General features: G+C 36.2%; 1 protein-coding gene across 4 annotated transcripts; it reads right to left on the bottom strand.

The window, feature by feature from the left end:
• Nucleotides 1-103: 103 nt before the first annotated feature.
• LOC131429634 (ketohexokinase-like) lies at nucleotides 104-17,314 on the bottom strand. Of its 4 annotated transcripts, none has more exons than XM_058593890.1 (5): nucleotides 16,916-17,314; nucleotides 2,672-2,860; nucleotides 2,286-2,610; nucleotides 1,993-2,231; nucleotides 104-1,935 (listed from the first exon to the last, which is right to left on the bottom strand). In XM_058593890.1, the coding sequence occupies exons 2-5, from the start codon at nucleotides 2,761-2,763 to the stop codon at nucleotides 1,671-1,673; spliced, it is 921 nt and encodes a 306-aa protein (XP_058449873.1). In that variant the 5' UTR covers nucleotides 2,764-2,860; nucleotides 16,916-17,314; the 3' UTR covers nucleotides 104-1,670. The 4 variants fall into 4 exon arrangements, with proteins under 4 accessions (XP_058449873.1, XP_058449872.1, XP_058449871.1 ...); XM_058593889.1 differs by having other exon boundaries at nucleotides 2,672-2,774; XM_058593888.1 differs by lacking the exons at nucleotides 104-1,935; nucleotides 1,993-2,231; nucleotides 2,286-2,610; nucleotides 2,672-2,860 and adding exons at nucleotides 15,033-15,736; nucleotides 15,792-16,118; nucleotides 16,183-16,377; nucleotides 16,485-16,514 and having other exon boundaries at nucleotides 16,916-17,259.
• Between the last annotated feature and the right edge of the window lie 9,829 nt (nucleotides 17,315-27,143).

The following is a 27,143-nucleotide window of genomic DNA, read 5'->3' as shown; positions in this document are numbered from 1 at the left end:
TCTGATTGACGCACTGCAAATATTTAAAGACCAACATATTTTCAAGGATTTTACTTTTTATTAAATGTTAAATGGACATTTACTTTCATTTTGCTAGCTAAAAACGAAATTTTTTCGCCTGCCGCTGACAAATTCATTAATGTCATAGGCTGTGAACCATTTCGTGGTTAATTTTAACTTTTTGTTAAAATCTGACACTGGAGTGGTTATTTTGTATCGAGTAGTTAAATTGAACTAAAACTGCGGCCCATTTCAAAATTTGACGAACGGAAAGTTTTTTGGTTTGATATGCTTACATTTCGTCTTTGACTCATCAGTGCATAGCAGTTCAAATTGAACTGCTTTATGCGAAACTCGGCAGTTCAATTTGAACCGCTAAGCAGACTTGTTTTCTTGGCATCGAAATGCAATGTCTAACAGTTCGGCTGAAAAGTTCGTATCGTTTCTATGAGAGGGCGCCACTAGAATCAAATCCATACCATTTTCAGTTAGTACCAACCTTTAAAAGATACGTGTATAAATTTGACAGCTGTCTGATTATTAGTTTGTGAGATATTGCATTTTGAGTGTGGCTACTTTTGTTATTGTGAAAAAAATGGAAAAAAAGGAATTTCGTGTGTGAAGTGGGAATTTCGGAGTGAAGTGATGGAGCCATGTTTCGTCCATTGTTATATATCGACGAAAAAAATCGGTTTTGTTTCGATATAACAGCTCCAAACACTGCTCAGAATCATCAATTCGTTGTTGTTTTTGATCGATTGTGAGCTCACGCGGCACCCATTTTGCACAAAGCTTTCTCATATCCGAATATTCGTGAATAATATGTCCAACACGTTCCTTTGATAGCTTTGGGGTGTCAGCTATCTCGATCAACTTCACTTTACGGTCATTGAAAATCATTTTGTGGATTTTTTTCACGTTTTCATCGGTAAAAGCCTCTTTTGGACGTCCACTGCGTTCATCGTCTTCGGTGCTCATATGACCAGTACGAAATTATGCAAACCACTTACGAATTGTTGCTTTGCCCGGTGCAGAGTCTGGATAACACTCATCAAGCCATTTTTTGGTATCGGCGGCACTTTTTTTCATCTAAAAGTAGTGTTTCATCAACACACGAAATTCCTTTTTTTCCATTTTTTTTCACAATAACAAAAGTAGTTTCACTCAAAATGCAATATCTCACAAACTAATAATCAGACAGCTGTCAAATTTATACACGTATCTTTTGAAGGTTGGTACTAACTGAAAATGGTATGGATTTAATTCTAGTGGCGCCCTCTCATAGAAACGATACGAACTTTTCAGCCGACCTGTTATACTGACAGTTTGGTCATTCAGGGGTTAGCCAAATTTTGTGCTAGGGCACATAAGTTATTTGGGTTTATTTTACACTGGAAATAGTTTCAACTAAAGATTTAATGTTAGAATTTTCATCGCAAGATTTTTTCCAGTGTCGGGAAATAACCATCGATCTGTCAAAAGTAACCATGCTCTCGAGCAGGGTTATTTTTGACAACATCAAATTAACCGCTCGAGTGTCAGATTTTAACCAAAAGTTAAAATTAACCGCGAAATGGTTCACATGCTATAGAATTCAAAATAACCTTTATTACCACATTATTTCGGAAAAGTATATAATATAATATAATCAAAAAATAATTGGAGACCATTTACTTTAATTGATCAATCTTATCCTTCAGATGATCGAAACCAAAGTCCTCTATTTTTAAACCAGCCAGTTGGGAACCGTACTCAATAGCTTTCTGGAGTGAGTTACCCTGGTTTAGCTGAAAAATGCACCCCGCACAAAACGTATCTCCTGCTCCCAGACTATCCTGGATCGTTGTCGGTGGGTAAACTCCACAGCAGAGGTATTTGTTGTTTTGATCCAGTGCGCTCACGCCAATGTTTCCCCAAGGACAGATAATCGTGTACCTGAGATCATAAATAAAGTCATACGGAGTGGAATGCTTTCATCTATTCTGTACTTACGACCCCGGGTAGCGCTTTTTAAACCCATGAACCGATTTCGATGGTGTATTGTAACCTAGAAACCGAGCAAAGTCTTTCCCCAAAAAAATAATGTCTACATTGGGAATCAGCTGCGAATTAGAATCCCTCGGTTTCTCGAGGTCTACTGAAACAGTGATTCGATCGGGTGATTCGCGAGTTTTGTTCCATTGTTTGATTGTGTCTATCATTTTTGCGATTTCATCCACACTTCGTCTACCCTAGAAATATGGAATTCTTATTTTTAGATTTTCGTGCTTCAAATACCTGCCAACCTCGAAATGAATCCAACTATAGCACTTCAAATTACATCGACGAAACTCGTCAACCGTCAATTCTGGAAGATTCGGATTCGAATGTACTATAGTCCGAGTTGCCGAGTTGGCACTCAACCACACGGTCGATAGCGGGATCTCACGACCTTCGTGAAAGACGCAGTTCTCGGTCGATATTCCTCTTCGCTGTAGATCTCGAATGGCAAATAGAAAATGTTCGGAATCACTGAATGTTGCTAGGAGTTCGCATTTGGCACCCAGCAGTGCCAGAACCGTGCAGTTATTAGAGGCGTTACCGCCTCGTTGCCACCAGCTTTTCGTTGAACTGCAGTGCAAGATTAAAAATATTCTGTTTTTAGTTGTCTTATGAAGATCATCTTTTGTACCGTTGGTCAGAGTCCTCCAATGGAAATTGCTCACACACCTGTATGATGTCCAGGTTGCAGAGTCCTACGCATAGCGTCCGTTTTTCGACCATGGTGAAGTATTCTAAAATCGATGGAATTTGGTAGAAGATTTTGAGAACTATAACAGATCGGCTGAAAAGTTCGTATCGCTTCTATGAGAGGGCGCCACTAGAATTAAATCCATACCATTTTCAGTTAGTACCAACCTTCAAAAGATACGTGTATAAATTTGACAGCTGTCTGATTATAAGTTTGTGAGCAGCCCGGTGGCAACAATAAGGCGCTCCAGCTAGTGCTATCGTAACCAACATCTCAATCCTTCGGGGCCATCAAAGCTAGCAAGTCAGTGAGAGCAAAGTAAACAAAATGAAGTAAAATACAACACTTCATTGATTGTGAAAGTCAGTATTACAATTTGGCAGCGCACGTTTCATAACGATATCACATTTATAATCAAACATAAAAAAATCAACTTTCACAGCTAAATATCACAGATATTTAGCAACAACGAACTTATATACTTCTTCGTTGTTTTCGTCTTTGCGGAAAAGATGATGGTCACGAAAACATGGCGGCATAGCAGGGACTTGTTTGTGAGATATTGCATTTTGAGTGAAACTACTTTTGTTATTGTGAAAAAAATGGAAAAAAAAAGAATTTCGTGTGTTGATGAAACACTACTTTTTGATGAAAAAAAATGCCGCCGATACCAAAAAATGGCTTGATGAGTGTTATCCAGACTCTGCACCGGGCGAAGCAACAATTCGTAAGTGGTTTGCAAAATTTCGTACTGGTCATATGAGCACCGAAGACGATGAACGCAGTGGACGTCCAAAAGAGGCTTTTACCGATGAAAACGTGAAAAAAATCCACAAAATGATTTTCAATGACCGTAAAGTGAAGTTGATCGAGATAGCTGACACCCCAAAGCTATCAAAGGAACGTGTTGGACATATTATTCACGAATATTCGGATATGAGAAAGCTTTGTGCAAAATGGGTGCCGCGTGAGTTCACAATCGATCAAAAACAACAACGAATTGATGATTCTGAGCAGTGTTTGGAGTTGTTATATCGAAATAAAACCGATTTTTTTCGTCGATATATAACAATGGACGAAACATGGCTCCATCACTTCACTCCGGAGTTCAATCGACAGTCAGCTGAGTCGACTGCACGCGATGAACCGAACCCAAAGCGTGGAAAGACTCAACAATCGGCCGGTAAGGTTATGGCATCTGTATTTTGGGATTCGCATGGTATAATTTTCATCGACTACCTTGAAAAGGGAAAAATCATCAACAGTGACTATTATATAGCGTTATTAGAACGTTTGAAGTACGAAATTTAAAAAAAACGGCCTCATTTGAAGAAAAAAGTTTGGTTCATCAAGACAATGCACCGTGTCACGAGTCGATGAAAACCATACTGAAATTGAACGAATTGGACTTCGAATTGCTCCCTCATCCACCGTATTCTCCAGATTTGGCCCCCAGTGACTTTTTCCTGTTCTCAGACCTCAAGAGAATGCTCGCTGGTAAAAAATTTAGAAGCAATGAAGAGGTAATCGCTGAAACTGAGGCCTATTTTGAGGCAAAGGACAAATCGTACTACAAAAATGGTATCGAAAAGTTGGAAGATCGCTATAATCGCTGTATCGCCTCTGATGGCAATTATGTTGAATAATAAAAACGAATTTTGGCAAAAAATGTGTGTTTCTATCAAACGATATGAACTTTTCAGCCGAACTGTTATATATATATATATATATATATATATATATATATATATATATATATATATATATATATATATATATATATATATATATATATATATATATATATATATATATATATATATATATATATATATATATATATATATAATAATAATAATAACAGTGGTTTTTTTATTTTTTAATTTTATAAAGTTTTTGGTATTTTAATCTCTCGGTAACTGACTGTCGATAGTTATATAACTATTTTTTCCAGTGAAAAACGTATGCTCTGTAATATAGTTGGTATACTAATTGATTAAATTTCCACTAAAGGTTGGATCTTTTAGTGTCATCTCAAACGTATTAGGCCGATTCCCGAAGTGTTGTGCCGCTGTTCTGGCCATTTCACTGGTTTTCGAAGATACTACTGATCTGTGACTGCTATTCAATGCTTTTTTATACTTTGCACGAAGTTTAAATGCAATTTTTTTAACCGACTTGAATAAAATTGATCTTGAGTACGATATTTGTTTATTATGTAGCATTCGTCTTTTCTTTGATTCTTGGAATCTGTCTGAAAAACGACCAGCGATGCCGATCCTTCTTTTGCACAGGAATCCCGTTCGTACACATTCCAGTGAAAACAAGAATGGCTTGTTCGCATTCGTTCGGAAGTATGTGTTCGTCGAATAGTCGATACCGACATAAACAAGCATAATGATACAAAGGCAGCGAAAAACAAGTCAAATAACAAATGATATCAACATTTTTCATTAAAACTTATTAAGTCTGTACCAAAACTGATGGTTCAAAGTTGGATTAGCATCGATTGGTCTTATTTTTTAATCTGTTACTTTTTATTACAAACTGTTATCATTGTTTTATAAAAGTAATAGTTTTATGCAATGAATATCTGTTAAAAAAATACTGAGAAAAATACGGGAGTACTACAAAAGGCCGAAATACGAAGGGCGGAAAAACGAAAAGCCAAAATACAAAAAGCCGTACGCCATTAGGTTTTTTACCGTCACTGCTAACCTCAATCGGATGAACACACTTTGACAGTTCAGCAGTACTGTTAGTAAACAGAAATTTCTTTTGTTTGTTTATTGACAAATTGGATCAGACCATTTACGGTCCGTATCGCCTAAATAAAGTTTTAAAACATTTGTTCACGATTAAATACGGTTCGTTTTTGATATTTATTAAATAAAAGTGACTTGTTGCAAAGTGTAAAGATGATTGTTTTAGATGTGCTCTTCGATTTTTGTTCAAGCTTGTTTGTAAACAGTACCGCTGAACTGTCAAGGATGAATACTTGTTCATTTGTGTCGTCACGATAAAAAACCTAATTAGGTTTTTTTACCGTCACTGCTAACCTCAATCGGATGAACACATTTTGACAGTTCAGCAGTACTGTTTGTAAACAGAAATTTCTTTTGTTTGTTTATTGACAAATTGGATCAGACCATTTACGGTCCATATCGCCTAAATAAAGTTTTAAAACATTTGTTCACGATTGAATACGGTTCGTTTTTGATATTTATTAAATAAAAGTGACTAGTTGCAAAGTATAAAGATGATTGTTTTAGATGTGCTCTTCGATTTTTGTTTAAGCTTGTTTGTAAACAGTACCGCTGAACTGTCAAGGATGAATACTTGTTCATTTGTGTCGTCACGATAAAAAACCTAATAGAAAGCCGAACCTCAAAAGGTCGAAACTCAGAGGGCCGAAACTCAGAAAGCCGAAGCGACCCTCTCAGCAAGCGGTTCTATTTTGTTGGTCGTTGAGCGCTTGTTGAACGACATTCTGGACGAAATATTCGTTCATTTTGCTAGAACGATTTGTTGTTGTTTTTTCTCTCGCAAAAATAGTGTAAAAATGAGGTGTTACCTTCATATAAAAATAAAATTTGTTGTTATTCTACGTGAAGTATTGTGCAGGTATGTAGTGTTAGTTTAAAAAAATAAGTGGAAAAATTTCAGAAATTTTCCAGTAAAACTAGTCCAATAGGGCTCCAACTCCTATAGCTCTACAATGGACTTCTGTCTGCCGGGTTTGTTGAACGAAAAAAATGGCATTCGGTTCAACGGTCCCCACATTATCGAAATGACGGAATGCGTAATGAATTCTTACTCGACTGCATGATTTTTCAGTGCTCGATCGGTTCAGTGCTAGAATTTTCGCCTGAGTTGGCAGCTCGATCAACCTGATTGACAGTGACATTATAAATGTCATTGAATATTCGCTCATTTTATGAATGTGTTAGTGTGAAATTTAAGCGACTTAAGCCATTTCACTACACTCCAGCTAGAGGAATGGATGATGCTGACTAAGGTAGGCCGTTTTGTTAATTTCCAGCGAATTTCAATAGTTTATATTGGGATTCTAAGAAGAACTGGTTATTTACTAGTTCTGTATATCCGAAAAACATGAAGTTTTAAATTTGTATATTCAGTTATATAATGTTTTCGTTTAAAAATAAACTGAAAATCAGCACGAAAACGTGCAAAATCAGGAAAGAAGAAGAAGAAGACGAATTGACAATTCAGTCCGCATCTTCTCACTCAATTCCGAATGATTTCCGAATCAACCGGTTGTAGGCGAACCGGTTCATTCGGAATCGGTTGTTGCACTGGAGTTGGAATTGATTCGGAATTCATTATGATTTCCACATGAAATTCCGAATGAAAATTTCTCGCCGATTCGGAATTGATTCGGAATCCATTCGGAATCCATTCGGATCTGATAATGTGGGTCTGTTTCAAAATCGGCAAAGGTCCCGTGTTGGCCTCTCGTTGAACTTACTGCCTAGCTGCCTGACTGTTCACAGTCAACAAAACTAAAATCTATTCTCAATTTTTGAAATGAAATTAGAAAATCTAGTTGATATATGATATATGTATATAGATATATATGTAAATATATTTAAGATTTTTTAATTTTGCCAGCAAGTAATAGAGCGTCACTTTCAACCATGTTAATGTTGGAAAGTTCCGTATTTAGCAGATATTTGCGGGTAGCTCTCCTGCATAACCCGAAAGATCCTTCCTTCGATTTCATGTTGTTATTTCTTCAGCTCTTTCACTATTGTTGTCATCGAGAGGTGTTGATCTTCAACCAGTTTTGTCCAGCGACATTGCCATGCTTCAAGCTGATTGGTTGTTTGGGGTTAATTTTCCATAACTGCTCTGTAATTTGACCAAAGCACTGGGTGAAACATCGGCCGTTTGTTTTTATTGCGTCCTAAAACATGTGTAATTTCAAAATATTCTAGAAATTCTTCCAGTTCTGTAGGAATATCCACTTGAATGGATTCATACGCCTCCTGTATACGAGTATGTGGAAGAAATGATAGTGCCTAGAATATCAATGGTAATAAAAAAAATATTCAGTTTGTTTAAATTTGTAACAAACCTGCAGTCTTTTTACAGCCATGTTTATAGTAACATCTTTGGTGTATAGGTTTTTTGAACCTCGTAAGTTGAGATGTTTTGAGTAAAGTGGAAATAACATAGAAACACTTCCGCCTCGGTGAATATTTCTTTCACGATATTTACTACAGCCTTTTCAAAGTCAGATATAATAAATTTAGGCTGAAGTGTGCTTCTGTAATCCAGTCGATTAACGGACGTCCTTTGTTATCCAATGATTCTCGGTTCAAGTACCGATGATCGCCGTCAGTACTTTTTATAATTCCCAAGACCTCCTGCACGTCCAAGTGCATTAGATTTATCTCTTTGTTCGACTTCAATTCGACTAGATTGCACCTGGAAAGTATTTCCTGATTTACATGGTAGCGATCATTTACCAATCATCATCTCAATTAGCAGTAACAAAGGCATTGCTAATTCAGTTAATATTCCATATGATTTGACAAAAAATATTGACTGGATTAAATACCAAAGTAATATTTCAAGTGTCTTAACTTCAATGGAAGAGCTTCCCCCACTTGAAGAATATGACTTCCTCGTTTGTTCGATTCTGGAGGCCGCAGAACAAGCCCAAACCAAACGATTTCTTGGTCCATCGTCTAACAGAAGACCTCCAAATCCTTGGTGGGACAAAGAGTGCTCAGATGCTAAACACGCGAAACAAAATGCTTTCAAGACGTTTTTAAAACGAGGAGGAGGAACTCCTCAGAATTTTGAAAAATTCTTGGTTTTAGAAACCAAGTACAAGAACATACTTCGGGTTAAGAAATGCAGCTATTGGAGACATTTTGTGGAAGGTTTGTCAAGAGAAACCTCAATGAGCACTCTTTGGAATACGGCCAGACGAATGAGGAATCGTAACGTAGGAAATGAGAGTGAGGAGTACTCGAATCGATGGATATTTGATTTTGCGAGGAAAGTTTGTCCAGATTCCGTTCCTACGCATAGCATTGTTAGGGAGTCTTCTTCAAATGATGATTCCATTGATAGCCCCTTTTCAATGATGGAATTTTCCATAGCACTCATGTCTTGTAACAATAACGCTCCTGGATTCGACAGAATTAAATTCAACTTGGTGAAGAATCTGCCCGACCTCGCAAAAAGACGTTTGTTGGAATTGTTCAACAAGTTTCTTGAGCAAAATATTGTTCCACCTGACTGGAGACAAGTGAAAGTTATCGCCATTCAAAAGCCGGGGAAACCAGCTTCCAATCACAACTCATATAGACCCATTGCGATGTTGTCCTGCATCAGAAAATTGTTCGAAAAAATTATTCTACGACGTCTCGACACTTGGGTCGAGACGAACGGTTTGTTGTCAGATACTCAGTTTGGCTTCCGTAGAAATAAAGGGACGAATGATTGCCTTGCATTACTTTCGTCTGACATCCAAATTGCCTTCGCTCAAAAGCAACAAATGGCATCTGTATTTTTAGACATTAAAGGAGCATTTGATTCAGTTTCCATTGATGTTCTTTCAGACAAGCTCCACCAACATGGACTCCCAGCGGTTATAAATAATTATTTGCACAACCTTTTGTCAGAGAAACGCATGCATTTTTCACATGGCGATTTGGCAACAATCAGAATTAGCTACATGGGTCTCCCGCAAGGCTCATGCCTCAGTCCGCTCCTCTATAATTTTTACGTGAATGACATTGACAGCTGTCTAGTAACCCCATGTACACTAAGACAATTGGCAGATGATGGCGTGGTTTCAGTTACTGGATCCAAAGCTATTGATCTGCAAAAACCATTGCAAGATACCTTAGATAAATTGTCCGTTTGGGCTGTTCATCTTGGTATCGAATTCTCTGCGGAGAAAACAGAGCTGGTCGTCTTTTCAAAAAAGCATGATCCCGCGCAACTTCAGCTTCATATGATGGGAAGAATAATCGAACAGGTTTTGACTTTCAAATACCTCGGGGTGTGGTTTGATTCCAAATGCACGTGGGGAGGACACATTAGGTATCTGATAACGAAATGCCAACAAAGAGTAAATTTTCTTCGAACAATAACAGGGTCTTGGTGGGGTGCTCATCCGCAAGATCTAATAAAATTGTATCAGACAACGATACTTTCAGTGATGGAATATGGATGCGTTTGTTTTCGTTCCGCTGCAAATTCTCATATTATCAAACTTGAGCGAATTCAGTACCGTTGTTTGCGAATTGCTTTAGGCTGCATGCATTCGACACATACAATGAGTCTTGAAGTTCTGGCGGGAGTTCTTCCATTAAAAGATCGATTTTGGGAGCTTTCATCACGCCTGCTAATAAGATGTGATGTGCTGAATCCCATGGTAATTAATAATTTCGAACGACTAGTCGAGCTTCGATCTCAAACAAAATTCATGACAGTATATTTTAACCATATGTCACAGGAAATCAACCCTTCAAGATATATTCCTATCCGTGTCAGCCTCCTAAATGTACCTGACTCAACTTTATTTTTCGACACATCCATGCAGCGCGAAGTGCGTGGAATCCCGGACCACCTACGCTCTATGGAAATCCCAAAAATATTTTCAAGTAAGTTCAGGCATATTAACTCTGAGAAAATGTTTTACACGGACGGATCGCGAATGGAAGAAGCGACAGGGTTTGGTATGTTCAACAATAATGTTTCGGCCTCATTCAAGCTTCAAGAACCTGCATCTGTTTATATAGCAGAGTTAGCAGCAGTTCATTATAGCTTGAATGTAATCGTCACATTATCTCCAAACCATTATTTCCTCTTCACAGATAGTCTGAGTGCAATTGAAGCCATTCGCTCAAACGCTGCTGGCAAAAATGAACCGTTTTTCTTGGGTAAAATAAAACAGTGTCTGAACGACATATTGAATAATAATTATCTAATCACAATAGTTTGGGTTCCGGCTCATTGCTCCATTCCAGGCAATGAAAGAGCCGATATTTTAGCCAAACGTGGTGCTATTGAGGGTGAAATTTATGAGAGACCGATTGCTTTCAACGAATTCTATAGCGCGTCTCGCCAAAGAACACTTGCCAGCTGGCAAGCTTCTTGGGATAAAGATGATCTGGGTCGGTGGATGCACTCAATTATTCCTAAAATATCGACAAAGGCATGGTTCAGGGGACTGGATGTGAGTAGAGATTTCATTCGTGTGATGTCCAGACTCATGTCCAATCACTACACGTTAGATGCACATCTCCTTCGAATTGGACTTTCCGAGACTAATCATTGTGCTTGCGGCGAAGGTTACCGCGATATTGACCATGTTGTTTGGACATGCGTGGAGTTTCGTGATGTCAGATCTCAACTAATAAATTCCTTGCGTACCCAAGGTAGACTATCCAATGTCCCAGTTCGCGACATTCTTGCTTGTCGTGACCTTCCATACATGAAACTTCTTTATCATTTCATTAAATCCATTGGAGTTCCAATTTAAATTTTATTTTATGTTAAACTGTTTTCTCTTCCATGAGTTCAACCAATAGCCAACTATAGGATATTGAATATAAGTGGTGAACTGATACAAACAATCCTGAAATAGTTATAAGATCATGTACAAAATAAATGTATTTTATTTAATGTAATTAAAATAGCAACTCGCTTGATAAAAACAGTGTTTAGATTAACTAATGAGTACCAACATTCTAATATGATATTCGAAATGTATTAGGTTTAAACTACTATGTATTGTGGATGCCACGGCGAAGAAAAACTTATGTATATTGCCTATGAAATAAACGTATTTATGAAAAAAAAAAATTTAGGCTGAAGTACTATTCCAGCTTCCTGCACAACAATCAATCAGAGCTTCGAACGCATACGTATATGTTTCTTGACTTTTGTTACTCAATAGCATAAATACAAGCGGCACGACGGATTCAACATCTTCATAGCATATTGACCCATGAATAGAATACATTTGCGCTAACTCCAAAGGAGCGGTTCCATCCACAAACCAATATCTCGAATTGGCCAAATGCTGCAAACTAGCTGCTGTTGCAAAAATTATAATGTGACTTTCAAAATAACGGACATACTTTTGGAGGAAAATCTGCCCATTCATCGTTTTCTTCAGTTCTTGCGGGATAACGAATACGCCGTCTTGTTGTTCAATGCACAAATCACTCCCTATTGAACCCCTTTGTCTCGCAATTATCATTTTTTGGGACTCTTTGGAAGCCCGAATCTGTATTATTGGAGGATACAGAGACGACTCCTTGGATTTCCGTTTTGTACCGCTTTTCCATGTCGTCTAAGGGGTTCACATCGTGATTGTGACATCCAGCATCACGAACCAGTTCGTGCATACAAATTTTCAGCACTGTGATCGCACGGCTTTTACAACTGTTTTCAGTTTTTTGCTTGCTGACGAGTCGCGCAGTCCAGTCCCAATAATGGCGTTCGTTAACCTAATTTAACATCATTCATTAATTTAAATCTACATGATCAGGGATGTCAGGTTCACAGATTAATCTGTGTTACACAGATTTTGAATTTGCTGCACAGATTTTAAAAATGACACAGATTTTCACAGGTTTCTGAAAATGATCACAGATTTCTGAAAATGATCACAGATTCTTGAATAAATCACAGAAACCTTTTTTTTTGCTCATCAAAACGGAAAACGGTTACAGATTTTCACAGACAGGTTTTGGGTTTGATCACAGATTTTTGAAAAAATGACCTGGCATCCCTGTACATGATAAAAATGATCCAATATACCTTCTTATTCAAGTTAAACAGATATCCCTGTATATTCAACACTAACTTTTCTTTCTGTGAAAGAACGGTCCGTAAAGCCGTAAAATTCGCTTGAGCTGCTCATTTTCTCTAGGTGTTTCTACTACAATTGTAACACTAGTGGACGAAACAGTTTTTAGGTCGGAATTAAATTATCTTACAAATATACTGAACGTTAGAATTCTTACCAAATACTTTGTACCACAACAATAACACAACACTTTACAACTCTAAAACCGATGAAAAATTGGATCAGCAAAAAAGAAATAACAAAATTGATCACGAAAGACAGTTGTTGGTAGGGAAATAATGAAAAAAATGTGGTCTCTCATCACATAAACAAAAACAAACTTTACTGCAGGGATGCCAGATTTAAATAAATATCTTTTCTGCTTAAGTTAAAAAACATTTTTTATAACTATGTTGTTTAATTATATACAAGTGGATTACCGTTAAAAAGGTAACTTTTTTCGTGAAAAAAATCTCGTAACTCACTCACTCGTCATTATATATATTTCGGCCTGTTATGCTTCGGTTTTCTGAAATTTCTGCTTTATGTGGTAGATAAGAACATCGTCGGCCTTTTGTATTTCTGCCTTTCGTTATTCCGCCTTTTGTATTTCGGCCTTTTTTAGACTCCTGAAAAATAGATATGCTAGTTCACGACACTATTCTCGAAAAAAAAATTGCGCTGCTATTATTTCGAACAGCATTGTATTATTCTAGTACGCGGAAGTTAGCGCTTTATGTACGATTCAGACGATCCGTCTCCTTCCGTCACAGTCAACCTCCGTCACCGTCATCGTCAACATTAATTAAATGCATTCTTATGGAGACATTCACACGTAACCGGTAAAGAAAGTATTTAACTAATTTTGACGGAAGTTGACGTTCCGGTGACGGTGACGGAAAAGGGCGAACCTAGAGTGACTATAATCAGAGTGACGACAGCTGTTCGTTTGGAATGACAGCTACCAGTTCCAAACGAGCAAACGACCTGCCAATTCAATGTAAAGCTAATGGAATGTTTTTAATTGTTGCCAGCATTACGGATTAGATGTCGTCACTCTGGTTATAGGCACCCTAGGCGAACCGTCTGAATCGTACATTTTTCTGCGTATCTAACTGCAACCGCGAGTGTCAGAGAACATTGCGGTACGTGTGAGCAGGGTTGCCACATATACAGATTAATCTGCATTTTACAGATTTTTCAGATAAATTTGTGACCAAGATTCTGTATATGCAGATTACAGATTTTTGGCAAAAAATACAGATTTGTACAGATTTTTGATAGCGTGTATTAAAAATTGATTAAAGATCATGTTAAAATATATTAAATAATGGTATTGATTATTTTTTCAAAGTGAAAACATTATCCTGTTTGTGTTTATTCTAAAAAGAGGATAATACTAAATATAAAAGAGTATGTTAAGGACAGTAAACACAGATGTTCTATCTGCTAATAAAGATTTGTTTATGCTTACTTTTATTTACAACTAATGTAGCGTAATTGCTTATGCTTTCAAAAATCGCTCCTGATACGATGAAAAGATGATGGCCTCGTCCACAACGTAAGGTAGTAAAGAAGAAAGATTGCATATGATTAAACAGATTAAGTTTCACTTTCAGATTGGATTTTGAAAGTTTTTCGTCAAATCATTATTTCGAGAGGCTCCAACGCAAAAACAACTTTCAGTGTTTTTTCAACTAAAACATCATAAAATTCAGACTAAGAAAAGTTTTGGTTTCTTTAAATTTGGGTTCTAAAGACTTTTTCATTGCGTTGTGCTTCGATTTCTTATCACTTCTATATACAGATTTTCAATACAGGTTTTTGAGCTCCCGATGCAGATTTACAGATTTTTCTTCTGAAAAATGCAGGTTTAAATGTGGCAACCCTGCGTGTGAGCGGTTAAACCTCAACAAGCGTACCGTGATTAGCCTCTCCATGAAACACTGGTTTTCCATTTGGAGTTTTCCTTTCATTGCGGAGAGCTTCAATATTTCGTCGTTATTTTGATAATGTAAAACTGATCATTTGGATTTTATTCTTCCTCTTGGTATCATCCAGCTTCTACCGACGATGAAATTTACTCTGCTACCGACTTTGAATTATTCCAAATACTGTAATGGCCAGCCAAAGAAGACAAATTTCGGTTCATCCAAACCAACAATTTAATTTACGCTGATCGGATATTTATGCACATACTAGTAACTATAGGATCAAAAAGTAGAGCATCGGTTCTATGTTCGGTGATGTTATTTCAAATGACGCCACTGGCAAATTTATACTCGCGATGGTGGATCGCTTTTGGGCTCGGAAGGAATACTAATACGTGATTGCGTACTTACTTGTGGAACGTTTCAAACTTAAAATTCAATAAATTGTGAGCCTAGAAAATGGTTACCGAGCAAAGTTGGGAGTTCCAATATACTTCGCATTAAACGAAAACGTCGACTTTCGACAGACTTATTCTTATCTCGGTGTTTCTGTTTATCATTAACCATAAACAACCAAAGTTTATTAATCTCTGTATTCGGTTCATTAATACTATTTATATTGATTTTTCATATCAATTTGTAAGCTCCTAGCTTATATATAAAGATGTGTTGGATATTGAACACAGAATAATTAATCTTAGGCAACGTGAGTGTCGAGTTCTATGTAACAAAAAACAGATAGAATCGTATGGCATCAAAACAGTAGGCTCTCAGCCCGTTTTTGATTTTCTAGAATTCCACTCCGGTATCGAAGAGCTCTCGCAGTAGCAGTGTAGCTCGCCGCGGGAGTAAACGGACTACGTGTCCCAGCCACAGCAGATATTTCGGAATACTAATTTCGAGTTTGTTTCTTCGGACGCCGTCGATGATTCGACGAGCTGCTGCATCCGATGGGATTGTTCCGAATGCCGACGGAATACGCAGTCGAATATCGTTGCGGCGGTTTGGAGTTATTACGAACGGGTAAAGGTGAACCAAGGACGTGTGAATACTTTTATGTAACTTCTCGATGCGCAGTTCGTCGAGTACTGATTCAAATAGTCCCTGAACGGCAAACTGGGCCACCGACAAGGGTGTCTGATGTTTTACCCCGCTCAGTCCGGCTACCGAGGTAAGAAACACAATGTGACCATGCTTGTGACGCTTCATTTTTGGCAAAATTGCTTCCAGAAGCTGAAAATAAACCGTTTACAGTTACAGGGTTACAAACATTTGATCGATTTCATACCCAGAAATGTGATACAACACTCAGCTCGAGGGTTGCTTGAATAGTTGGGGCTTCCGTGATCAGTGATCGAGGGCTGGGCACTCCGCAGCAATGAAAAAGCATTGAAATCGGCCCAAACGTTTTTTCAATTGAATTCGTCGTTCGAATAACGTCATTCTTGTTCGTTACGTCGCAGTCAAATGCATGGGCAATATAACCGCTCGAGTTAATGCTCTTGACTAGCTTGTCATTGTCCGCAGAGTTAATGTCCACACACGCCACTTTGGCTCCGAGTTCGGCTAATTGAAGCGCCAGGTCACGTCCTACACCGCGACTGGTGCCAAAAATCTGCAGTGAAGTAATGTTAGTGTGGTGGATGGATTTAAAAAAAACATAGTTCTTTTGTACATACCGCCACGATTTCACCGGCGACTGATTTTCGCTCTGGAGGTTTCACTAGTTGGAACAGTGATCCCAACAACTGGAGCGCAAAATACATCAAAATTATGCAAAAATCCCAAAATAGGATGAAGCTTGAGTACAGTCTTAATATCATTGAAACCGGTTTTTTGTGGTACTCAAGCCAGTTAGGGATGAATGATGAGTCCTAGAACAAAAACAATTAGGTTTCAAATCAATTGCAAACTCTAAGCTTAGAAATATTGTAGAACAAGTAAATATTGAACTTCGTGGATTTAGCCTTATGCTACTTACATTTCTTGAAAGCACTTTTCGGCTAGGCATCTTTCCAGTTCAGAATCAAGTCCAACCATCAAACAGGAAAGAACACAAAAAGTCAAACTATTATAAGCAGTAAACGAGTTAACAGCTAAAATCCGAAACCACTACGCACAACGACATACGCTCAATCTGATTAATGGACTGGCTATCCAGCGTTCGAAATATGCTTGAATGATTGACCTTTGTCTCTCTGTCAGCAACGAAGTGGACATGAAGAAAGAACTGATTCGCTGGACCAACGAACGAATTTTCGATGCAATGACATCTACTGATTAAACTTATGCTGATGATACTTTGCGTTTATTACTGATAAGAGGTGTTATTTGTTAGCCACACAAAATCATGCGACAGAGATGGAAATTTTGAACCGGACATTCGCGCTTGTGTTCACAGGCTTCACTTACCTTGCACCGGTTCTGCTTTCTGATAACAAATTGAACAATTATCAGAAGGTCAACAAACGACTGCTTTTTATCCTCTAGGACACATGCACTCCCGAAATAGATGTATCTGCTATGGGAGAATGTAGGTAACTCAATGTCAGACGAAACGATTGCGCATAAAAACACACATCAGCACGGGCGGAACAAGTAGAGCAAAACAAAGAATTGTCAAAAATCGATTAATCTGATGTTTTATGGCACACCGGCGATAGACATGAGAGCCTAAAATTTTTAATACTCTGACTATTGTATAATCATTGGGAGAAAAAAATTACAGTTTATAACTTTTAATAAGTAACTGTGAAACTTAAAATTGAATAATAATGTGAGGTACTCTACAACTCAAGAGTTCTATCGATAACAGTTTTATGGCATGATTGGACCACAGACAATAAAAATTGAAACTGTTACACGATTATAATTTAATCCTGCACATCTGGTAAATACCAGTTGCATCTATTGAGTAAATTGACAGCTTTGGGACGCACTTGGACGCAGAGATTTGTAAATCGAAATACTGAAACGTGCAAGTCGATGTCAAATAAGTTGTGAAGTTTTTTACCCTAAAATAGGTTGAATTTTAAGAATAGTTATGATAAATAAAAAGTGAGTTTTCTATAAGATAAAAAGTATTGGCAACTGTGAATAAATTTGAAAATTAATTTATAAAACAAACCTCTTTTTCATCCGAAAACTGATCTGGGCAAAAGAAATATATAAAAAAAGAAGTGATTCTGGTCACTTTGGCTGCTTTCAGTAAACCCTCAGTGGCATCCTCAGAAACGATGGGCGAAATTCTGATGGATATCACGCCTTTTTTTTTAGAACGGCCAATAAGCCATCCATCAACATTCACTTTGAAGAGTAATTTCGAATGACTCGGCACTTGCTGAGAGTAAGTCATAATAGTAAACGGCAGAGAAACGTTTTCTCTTTCGTCTGGTGTTAAATTTAATACTCTATCTTTCATAGCTCGCTTGCATTTTCTTTCGAAAGTGGAAGTTGACAGGTGGCTTATTGGCCGTTCTAAAAAAATGCGTGATATATTGGCAATCTACAGCAATTCCCACTTGTACGCGGCGGGTAGATTTCCCCCCAGACGGCTGGCTATGTCTGGCAGCCATTTCTGCCAGAATTCCGGCAAAAGTCTGGCAACAATGCAACAACCGTTTTCGGCAGAGAATTTCGCTTAGCGGTTATTAACGGTTCTTTTCTGTCGGATTCTTGCCATACAAGATTGTCAGAACCGTTTTGAATCGGTTCTACATTTTAAGCGTCTTGGTTTTATTTTTTCAATAAAAAGTACATATGAAAGGCAACAAGTTATTGCCCTTCATATATACTAATCATGGGAAATGTTAATGCCAATAACATTGCATTATCACTACCAAACACACCCATATTTCAATCCCGTTTAACTCGTCTCAAGATTCGTTATTTTGTATGTACATGCGGGATTGACGAATATCAAATGAAGTCGAATTAAAAAAAAAAAAAAGGAGGAGGGAAACAAACAAGACACGTACGGCGAGATAATGGCGCAATTTCGCCTGGACAATTTTGACAGCAGCCGGAATGAAATGATACCCGAAACTTTCGACTTTCAAACAGAATAGTGATATAAAAGAAAATCTTTTTAATCACAATAATCGATAGATAGAGGGAGTGATTAAAGAGAAACTGTCACTTGCTTATACGCCCTAATGAAAAATCAACCGAGAACTGAGTGCACAAACCTGCACTCACATTTTCCTGTTATTTTCAGGATAAATGTCACTATGCATGATAATTTGTTATTCTTCTGAAATTTAATTCAGAATTCAGTATGATTTCTCAATATTGTTAATACAAAAAACTATGGAGGGTGACACTATTATTCTACACGCAGAGAAATGGAGCATGTTTAAAATAACAAAACAGTTAGTAGAATTTTTAAAATTATTTATGTTCATTTTAAGCTAGAATATGATTGTTTTGAACCAATTTCTCCCTTAAATATAAAAGATACTCACTGCTTGATGAATCTAAACTTTGGTTTAACTAAACGAAAAATTTATTTGCTCTCGGTGAATTTTTTTGTTGAAATATAAACTACTAATATTATTACATGTCAACCAAAGTTGAATTAACGTTATCGAAATATCCGTGTTGAGTCAATCCTGCTGTATCTTTATTTCAAGAAAGAAATAGGTTCACTTTATCTATGATCTTATTTGTGTACTGATATACACTGAAATAAAAATCTTTTTTATATTTATTAGATAAGTCATATGAATCGTATGCATCGTATAATTCATTGAAGCTATATGGAAATTTATATTTTTTATTAAGAAATTTAAATTAGTGTAACAATAATGAATTGATAAGAATATCCCATACAATTTATATGAAAACTCGATAGAACTTATCCCATTTCGTAATGTATGTAGTGAGTCCTCGATATTCATCAGCTGCTTCAGGCAGTTCACCTGCGATTTCTGCGTCATAAAGCAATTTATAATCGCAGACACGTTAGCTCTTTCAACTCCCATTAAGGATATATTTACGAATCATGAAATAATAAGGTATGTTTCATTTTTTCATTACTGAATAGTGGAATGATTTATTTTTTATTTAATAGCTTTGGGGTAACACTTCTTTACCGTTAATATCAAAAAATGCTTCCAGGGATTCACCAGTAGTGAAGCTCGAGTCCTGAAAGAACAGCGCGATAACAGAAAATCACCGATTGACGTAAGTGTAAAGACGAAATTATTATGAAATGATAAAAATAAATAACAAAGTTTTTATAATAATGCAACTATCTTTTATTGCAGCTTTTGATTCCTCTTAATATTATAAGCCCATTGTTTTTAACAATATTGCATATTCGCATCACTTCAAATAGTAATCATTCGATCTATATGTTACTGGTATATGGAACTATAATGGGCTGCATTAAAGGCTATTTATAAATGTTATCAACAAGCCATATGTTTTACATGAATCTATCTATATAAAATCTGATTGAATAGAATATGCACTTTATAAATTGTCCCAATATATGTTGTGTGATTATCTAATAGTTGTTATAGGGGGTGCTAATAAATTTTATTGAGTCTGGAAATTCCATTCACTATATGAAATTCTTATGAAAATAACTTTAAGAAAAGTTTTATGTTTTATATGATCATCTTATATGTTTGACATGATATTCATGCACCATGTAATTTTCATTGGAATTTCCAATAGTGCAAATATATTAGAATCTCATATAATGTGAAAATGAGAATTTAGCTATAACTAAATTTACTGTTCAAATGAACCGTAACAGTTTTATTTCTAATACACAAGAGCATTTTTTCCCGCGAGAATAATCCAAGGTATTCTTTTATCTCCCGCGGATAGAGTTTTTTACAAGTTTTATAAGTAACGTTCATCTGCTTCTTTAATTTCCTAGGGGATTCTCATTAGTTCAAGCGTATGTATCGATAATTGGGAATATTTTGAAAATTTTCATAACATTCATGACACATTTTCTTTGCAAGAAATATTTCATGCAGGATCTTTATTTTGACTGGTGGAGCACCGAATCGTTGGAAAATTTTAAAAAAAATTGTATATTACGAAATTGAAAACAAATAAAAATAGTATCAAACATTACTTTGTAAATTAGTTTGAAAGAGATCATTTTATTCCTAAAATCAAACAAAATGTATGGTTCCAACAATCAAAAACGTTAGTTGAAATAACTAATTTCCTCGAAATTTATTTCAACTAAAAGGTTTTGTGAATTTAAAGTGTTACAATTATTGACTTTAACTAGAGTTCGTTTCATCTAAAACTATTTTTTGAATTGAATTAACTGTGAAATTGTTTGTCAAGAGATTGACAGGAACGCACAAGTAAAATATTTGTTTTTCTTATCAAACTATTGATTGAAACAAACTAATTCACCGAGAAATATAAACGATCATGTTTTATAGTTTCAAGTAGCAATATTTGAAATGTCAAACCAGATTATCTTTTTACACTATTTCAACAAAAATATTGGGTGAAATCCAAGTTTGGATATCTTTACAATTTTTTTCTCTGCTAGTATATGTTGTCGTAAGTTTCGTGTTCTATGCCAATAAATGAGGCTATTTCAATTGCTAGGAGAAATGTAGTAGTCGTAGATGTCGTGGAGTTGGAGATTCGGGTAGGTATGAGGTTGAGGTCCGGGTACAACAAAAGATATGTTTGTCGGGTTCGGATGACATTTTTTTCATTTTCAACGGGTACGGGTTAAGGAGCAAGACTCTTTGCGAGCGTATGAGTAATGTCAACAATGTGTGCGTAAAAACAAATTCCGGCGCTTCTTTTCTTAATTTTACTCAATAAATCTTCCATATGGTTGAAAAATAAACCAATCGGTTTATATTGCTTTAAATTGCAATTCAAGAAAAGCGAAAATCTTAGTCTAAAACTCTTCCGTTTTCCTTAAAACTGTTCGAGAAAAATTATTTCAGCTTCAGCTTACTTCCACTGACACATTTGATTAGCAAAAAACACATTCCTATAAGGATTTCCTCTTGCAGAAATTATTGTGATATAAAGATTTACGTACCTTCTATAAGTAAACCCGCAAAAAAGAAACCTTTAATTTAATACGCGAAAGGCAATGGCTATGGAATTTTGTCGTAAAACTATTTTTTTTCCGGAAAACTGCTTTTGTAACAGAAAATATCTAATTTTGTTTATTTGGTGTAGCGCAATCTAATACAAATGCATTGAAGCAGTGTTGCTAACTTTTTTATTAAATAATTAAAATCTGCATCCATAAAATGTAAGAAATTTTCCATCAAACGTTGGTGAAAAATTGATCAAAACTAATATTTCATCCAAAATGTTAGGCTTAACATTCATTTGAGAATAAATTATTGTTAAAAAAGATTGTTGAAACTCAATCGTGCAAGCCACTTTGACAAACTCGTTGCGCTACATATATTAATGAAATGTACGTAATACACAAATTACTAACACCAGTCAACTTGGTTTACTCTTGATCCTTGAAAGGTTTGGTCAGGATTCGGGACTTTTTTCGGGTTCGGATTTGAAAAAAATGTTGCCCCAACCATCTCTAATCCGCTAATCCGCTTGATAGGATTTTCGGCAAACAGCATAGGTCTAGTGATCGTATAGCCAGAGTTCAGCGGAGACATTGTTAGGATTGCAATTGAACCGTGAAAAGCGGTTCCAATCTGCTTGTTTACACTTGACTTGTTGCTCGTTGTTCACCATCAGTTGGGAGTATTGATATCGAGTAGTAGGTATATGATAACAGAAAGAAGTGTGAAAAAATATATACATGCTTTATACTGACTGCTGATGGATATATTTCATTTTTTGCTACTATTGTGATACTTTACAAGCAAAGAAACGTGAACATTCAAAACTTAAATATAACTGCAAGTGGTGCCAGAATTTTTGTTTTGTTTATTCGGTTGCCAGATCTATTCAAGCTCTTTACTGATCTCTGATTGTTGGAACGCAACGTAGACCTGGAGTAATTTCGGTATCCATCTTAATATCGCTGGCAAATACTATTAAGGCTGTGAACCATTTCGCGGTTAATTTAAACTTTTGGTTGAAATCTGACACTTGAGTGGTTTTTTTTGTGCCGAGTAGTTAAATTTAACTTAAACTTTTCCTGGTTTATTTTCCACTGGAAATAATTTCAACTAAAGAATTAATATTAGAATTTTCATTGCAAGATTTTTTTCAGTGTCGGAAAATAACTATCGATCTGTCAAAAATAACCATGCTCTCGAGCAGGGTTATTTTTGACCAAAAGTTGAAATTAACCGCGAAATGGTTCACAGCCCAAGTACCAAAAATTAATTGTGTATATTTGATTTGTCTTAGTTACATCCGAAATAAAAACAATTGTAACGAAAGATGAAGATTTGTATATTTAAAGCAGAACACAATTCAGATGGCTGTAAGCCCATTAAAATAGTGATTCTGAATCAAAGCCGAATGAGCGAACAATTTTCATTCAACATTCCATGCGGAACTCAGTAGAAATTTCGAATCAATTCTCGAGGAACGATGAGAAATTGATTTAAAAAACTGTTCAAATAATTGCTCGAAAACTGCTCGAATAATTGTGAAAAGACGAAAAAACCGTTCGAAGAGCTGTATATATGCTAGTATATAGCTCGAAAAACTGCTCGATGAACAGTAGAAAAACAAAAAATTTCTTGAAAACGATAAAAAACTTCTCGAGAACGTTAAAAAACTGCTCAAGAAACGATGAAAAACGATTTAAAAAAACTTATCGAAAAACGATTAGAAAACTACTAGAAACACTGCACGAAGAGCTGCTTGAGAAACTGTTAATAAACCTGCTCGAGGCATTGTAAAAAGGCGATTGAAAAAAACAACAACTCGAATAACGGAGAAAGACGAACAAACTGCTCGAAAATGATAAAACAACTGCTCGAAAACGTTAGAATAACTGCTTGCATATCCGTTTGAAAACAGCTCGAATAATTGTGAAAAGACGAAAAAACCGTTCGAAGAGCTGCTCGAAAAACTGCGGTAAACGAAAGAAATTCGATTAGAAAGTGATTGAAAAATTGCTCGAATAACTCGAGAAAAAGGAAAAAATAATTAAAACTACTCGAATAACCACTCGAAAAACTTCTAGAAAAGTAAAACCTGTGAAAAAAACAATTAAAAACTGCTATATGAACGTTTAAAAATCATAAAAAACTACGATCGAAAACGTTGAAAGAAAACTTCTCGAAAACGATAGAAAAAAGCTAGTATATATGCTCGAAAAACTGCTCGATGAACAGTAAAAAAACAAAAAATTTCTTGAAAACGATGAAAAACTTCTCGAGAACGTTATAAAACTGCTCAAGGAACGATGAAAAACGATTTTAAAAAAACTGATCGAAAAACGATTGGAAAACTACTAGAAACACTGCACGAAGAGCTGTTTGAGAAACTGTTAATAAACCTGCTCGAGGAATTGTAAAAAAAGCGATTGAAAAAATAACAACTCGAAAAACTGCTCGAATAACGGTGAAAAACGATAAATAGCTGTTCGAAAACGATCGAAAACTTCTGGAAAATGATAAAAAACTACTCGAAAACTCTAGAAAACTGCTCCAAAATCTGCTCGAAAAAATTGCTCGATGAACAGTATAAAATCATAAAAATCGATAAAAAACTACTCAAAAATGATAAAAATAAGCTCCTCGAAAACGACAGAAAAACAGCTCGAATCGATGTTCGAAAAACTGCTCGATGAACGGTAAAAACTATAAGAAACTGCTTGAAAACGATTAAAAAACTATTCGAAAACGATAAAAAACTGGAAGAACGGAGAATAAATGGATACAAACTGGTCGAGGAGCGGTTAAAAAACTGCTCGAAAACGATAAAAACTTAAATTTAGTAATAATCAGAAATTACAACTGAAGTTATCTTGATGCCAGTCAAACGTGGCTAGCATAATATGTTGAGTTACTGGTTTGGAAATGGTTATTTTCTTCGCGAGGTTTGATGTTATGCAATATATTCGGTTTAATTGTTTTAAGTACATGTCTCAATCAGATGTACAAAAGATCACTAGTATTGATGCAACGGTTTAATAAAATACTCTTCATTTGGCCGCACTATCAATTCACACTTTCGCCATCTCTGTGTAGCTTGGGGTGGTGTACGATTCATCCCAAAGTCATGGCCTGCTACCGAACGTCTGCTGCTGTGTACGCCTTCTTCCATCTCCGGTATGCTGCGATTAGCTATAATCAAACAAAAAATCGAACAATCATAAAACTTACAAAACACTGCAAGTTCAGCGAACTCGTACATCATTTAACGATCGATCGATTGGATCGGATTGGATCATACCGATCGGGGTGTATTGATGCTATCGGCCGGGCCAATGGAATATTAGATACGATCAAAAAGTTTTGCATTTTAACATCCATTAAACTAACAAATCGACCGAACGAGTTTCTTGAATTAAGCCCCCAAAGTGATATCTCGTTTCTTGTTTGATACCAATTTCTTGAACTCTATGTAAACAAATTTAGGTCTGGAGTCATGGCACCCGAAAAAATAATTGAAAGTTTCTAGGAAACGAATGAATGGCAAATGAATGAGCGGTCCAATCAACACCGGCGGGAGCAAGTCGACCCGGTATTAGCGAATTAGGTTGTTAAAATAATGTACAATATCTTTAGCTCTAGCAATTTTTGTGTTAAACTCAATTCCAGAGATGCGGTGATAAAAAAATGTTTCTCACTGGCCCAAAGTAGGCCAAGCGGATAAACCCATCTTTAGCCGCCTCCACCTCATTCTGTATATAATAAGCCGTTGATCGTATTGTTGTATTCATCTAGTATGCCTTCGGGGGATGGTTGCTAGGAAACGAACAAATTCGCGTGGTATAAAATTAAGTTAACAAATTTCTCGGCGGTTGATTTTTGACTGATTGTTTTAAAGTACATCATTGCTGTCGTTGTCATTGTAATATCCATGGCATGGAACATTATTCTGCAATTTAGAGTTCGCTTTTTTTCATTATCGAAAGCAGATGAATAGCAGATGCACATTTCCAGGTAAGGCGTTGATATTTCTGTGAGAATTGGTCAGACCATAAAAATTGGGAAGACGTGAATACAAATAAAACTGACATACACTCAGCTAAGATACGTTTTTCCATTGAATGTTTTCCAATTGATTGTGTTTAACACATGTTCTTCATTATTATCATATATCACTTTTTTGGCGCAAAAAAAAAATTCTCTATAAAGCGAACGGAAATAAGTTGATGGTGTATAAACAGGAATTACAACTTATACAAAATTTTATTATACTAAATCTACAGAATAAAAGTGGCACAATGAACTCAAATATTATGATAGTGTTAATGTTTTGTGTCTCGTCATGCGGCACTTTCCACATTGTAGTTAATTAGATTAAAAATTGTATTACATTAGTTAAGAAATATTTACTACTACGGAGATGAATTATAGGGAGTGCAGAAAAAGTGTGATATCATTAATTATCTTCACCAAATTTTCAAATATTCCAGTTGCCTAAATATTGGGTGAGCGTGGCCCTCCAATAAAATTATTGGGGGGTGCATGGGTTTGCCTTCCCCCTCCATAGTTGCTGCGCCTGACTCAGTATATGTAAACTTTGCCTAATCCTTTGGGAATATTTAAATAATTTTTTTCTATCTAAACCAGAGCCTGAGTTCGAGAACTAGATTGAAGAACTAATTTTCAATTGGGTACTTGGTCAGAATTCAGGTCATGAATTTAGTTCAAGAATTTTGCAACTGTGCTCATTTTCAGAGTCCAGGCCCCGGATTTAGTTTTAGAACTTGATCCTAAATTAATTCAATTGTGAAACCTTAATGAAAGAACTGAATCTAGTTCAAGAATCCATGTTCCGAATTCAGCTCCAGCATGCAATTCAATTTTAAAAATAAATGTTGAATCTGAATTCCGGAGTCAATTTCTTAAATTCTGGAATTAAAGGCTGACCCAGAAAGTATGGACGCAACCAAAAACCGCTGCCATTTCGCAATGGTTCAGAATCTGTCAATTTTTATGGCTGCGTCCTGTTGTTTACACTCTTCTCTAACCACTTGTGCAGTTGTTTATTCGTTTTCATTAGTTTGTTTCGAAATGCGTGGACTTTCAGCAGAACAACGTCAAAAAATTGGTTTCAGTTCGGGATGTGGCCAAAAAAGTGGGCACTTCGAAGTCAAATGTTCTTCGTGCTAAAGAACGTTTGAATCTTTGAACCTATAAGAAGCAGAAACAACCAAAACGTAGTCCGAAACAAGAAGCATCGATTAGGCCGAGGGTTCGAAAGCTGTACAATACGATTATTGCTGGAAATTTGAACTACTTAAACATGGACGACGAAACCTACGTGAAACTCGATTACAAATCCTTGCCGGGACCACAATATTATACGGTGCGAGAAGGGCAAGTGTTAAACCAGTCCAAGACATCGATTGAAGTCGCTATGGTCTGGCAAGCAATTTGTAGCTGCGGTAAGATTTCGAAACCCTTCATCACCACTGCTTCAATGAACAGCGAAATATAAACCAAGGAATGTTTACAAAAACGACTTCTACCCATGATTCGAAGCCACAAGGATCCTGTTGTCTTCTGGCTAGATCTTGTTTCTC

The sequence above is a fragment of the Malaya genurostris genome, chromosome 2 (assembly GCF_030247185.1).
Source record: "Malaya genurostris strain Urasoe2022 chromosome 2, Malgen_1.1, whole genome shotgun sequence".
Classification (NCBI taxonomy): domain Eukaryota; kingdom Metazoa; phylum Arthropoda; class Insecta; order Diptera; family Culicidae; genus Malaya; species Malaya genurostris.
The sequence above is the reverse complement of the archived record's forward strand: the minus strand, read 5'-3'. Positions and strand labels throughout refer to the sequence as shown.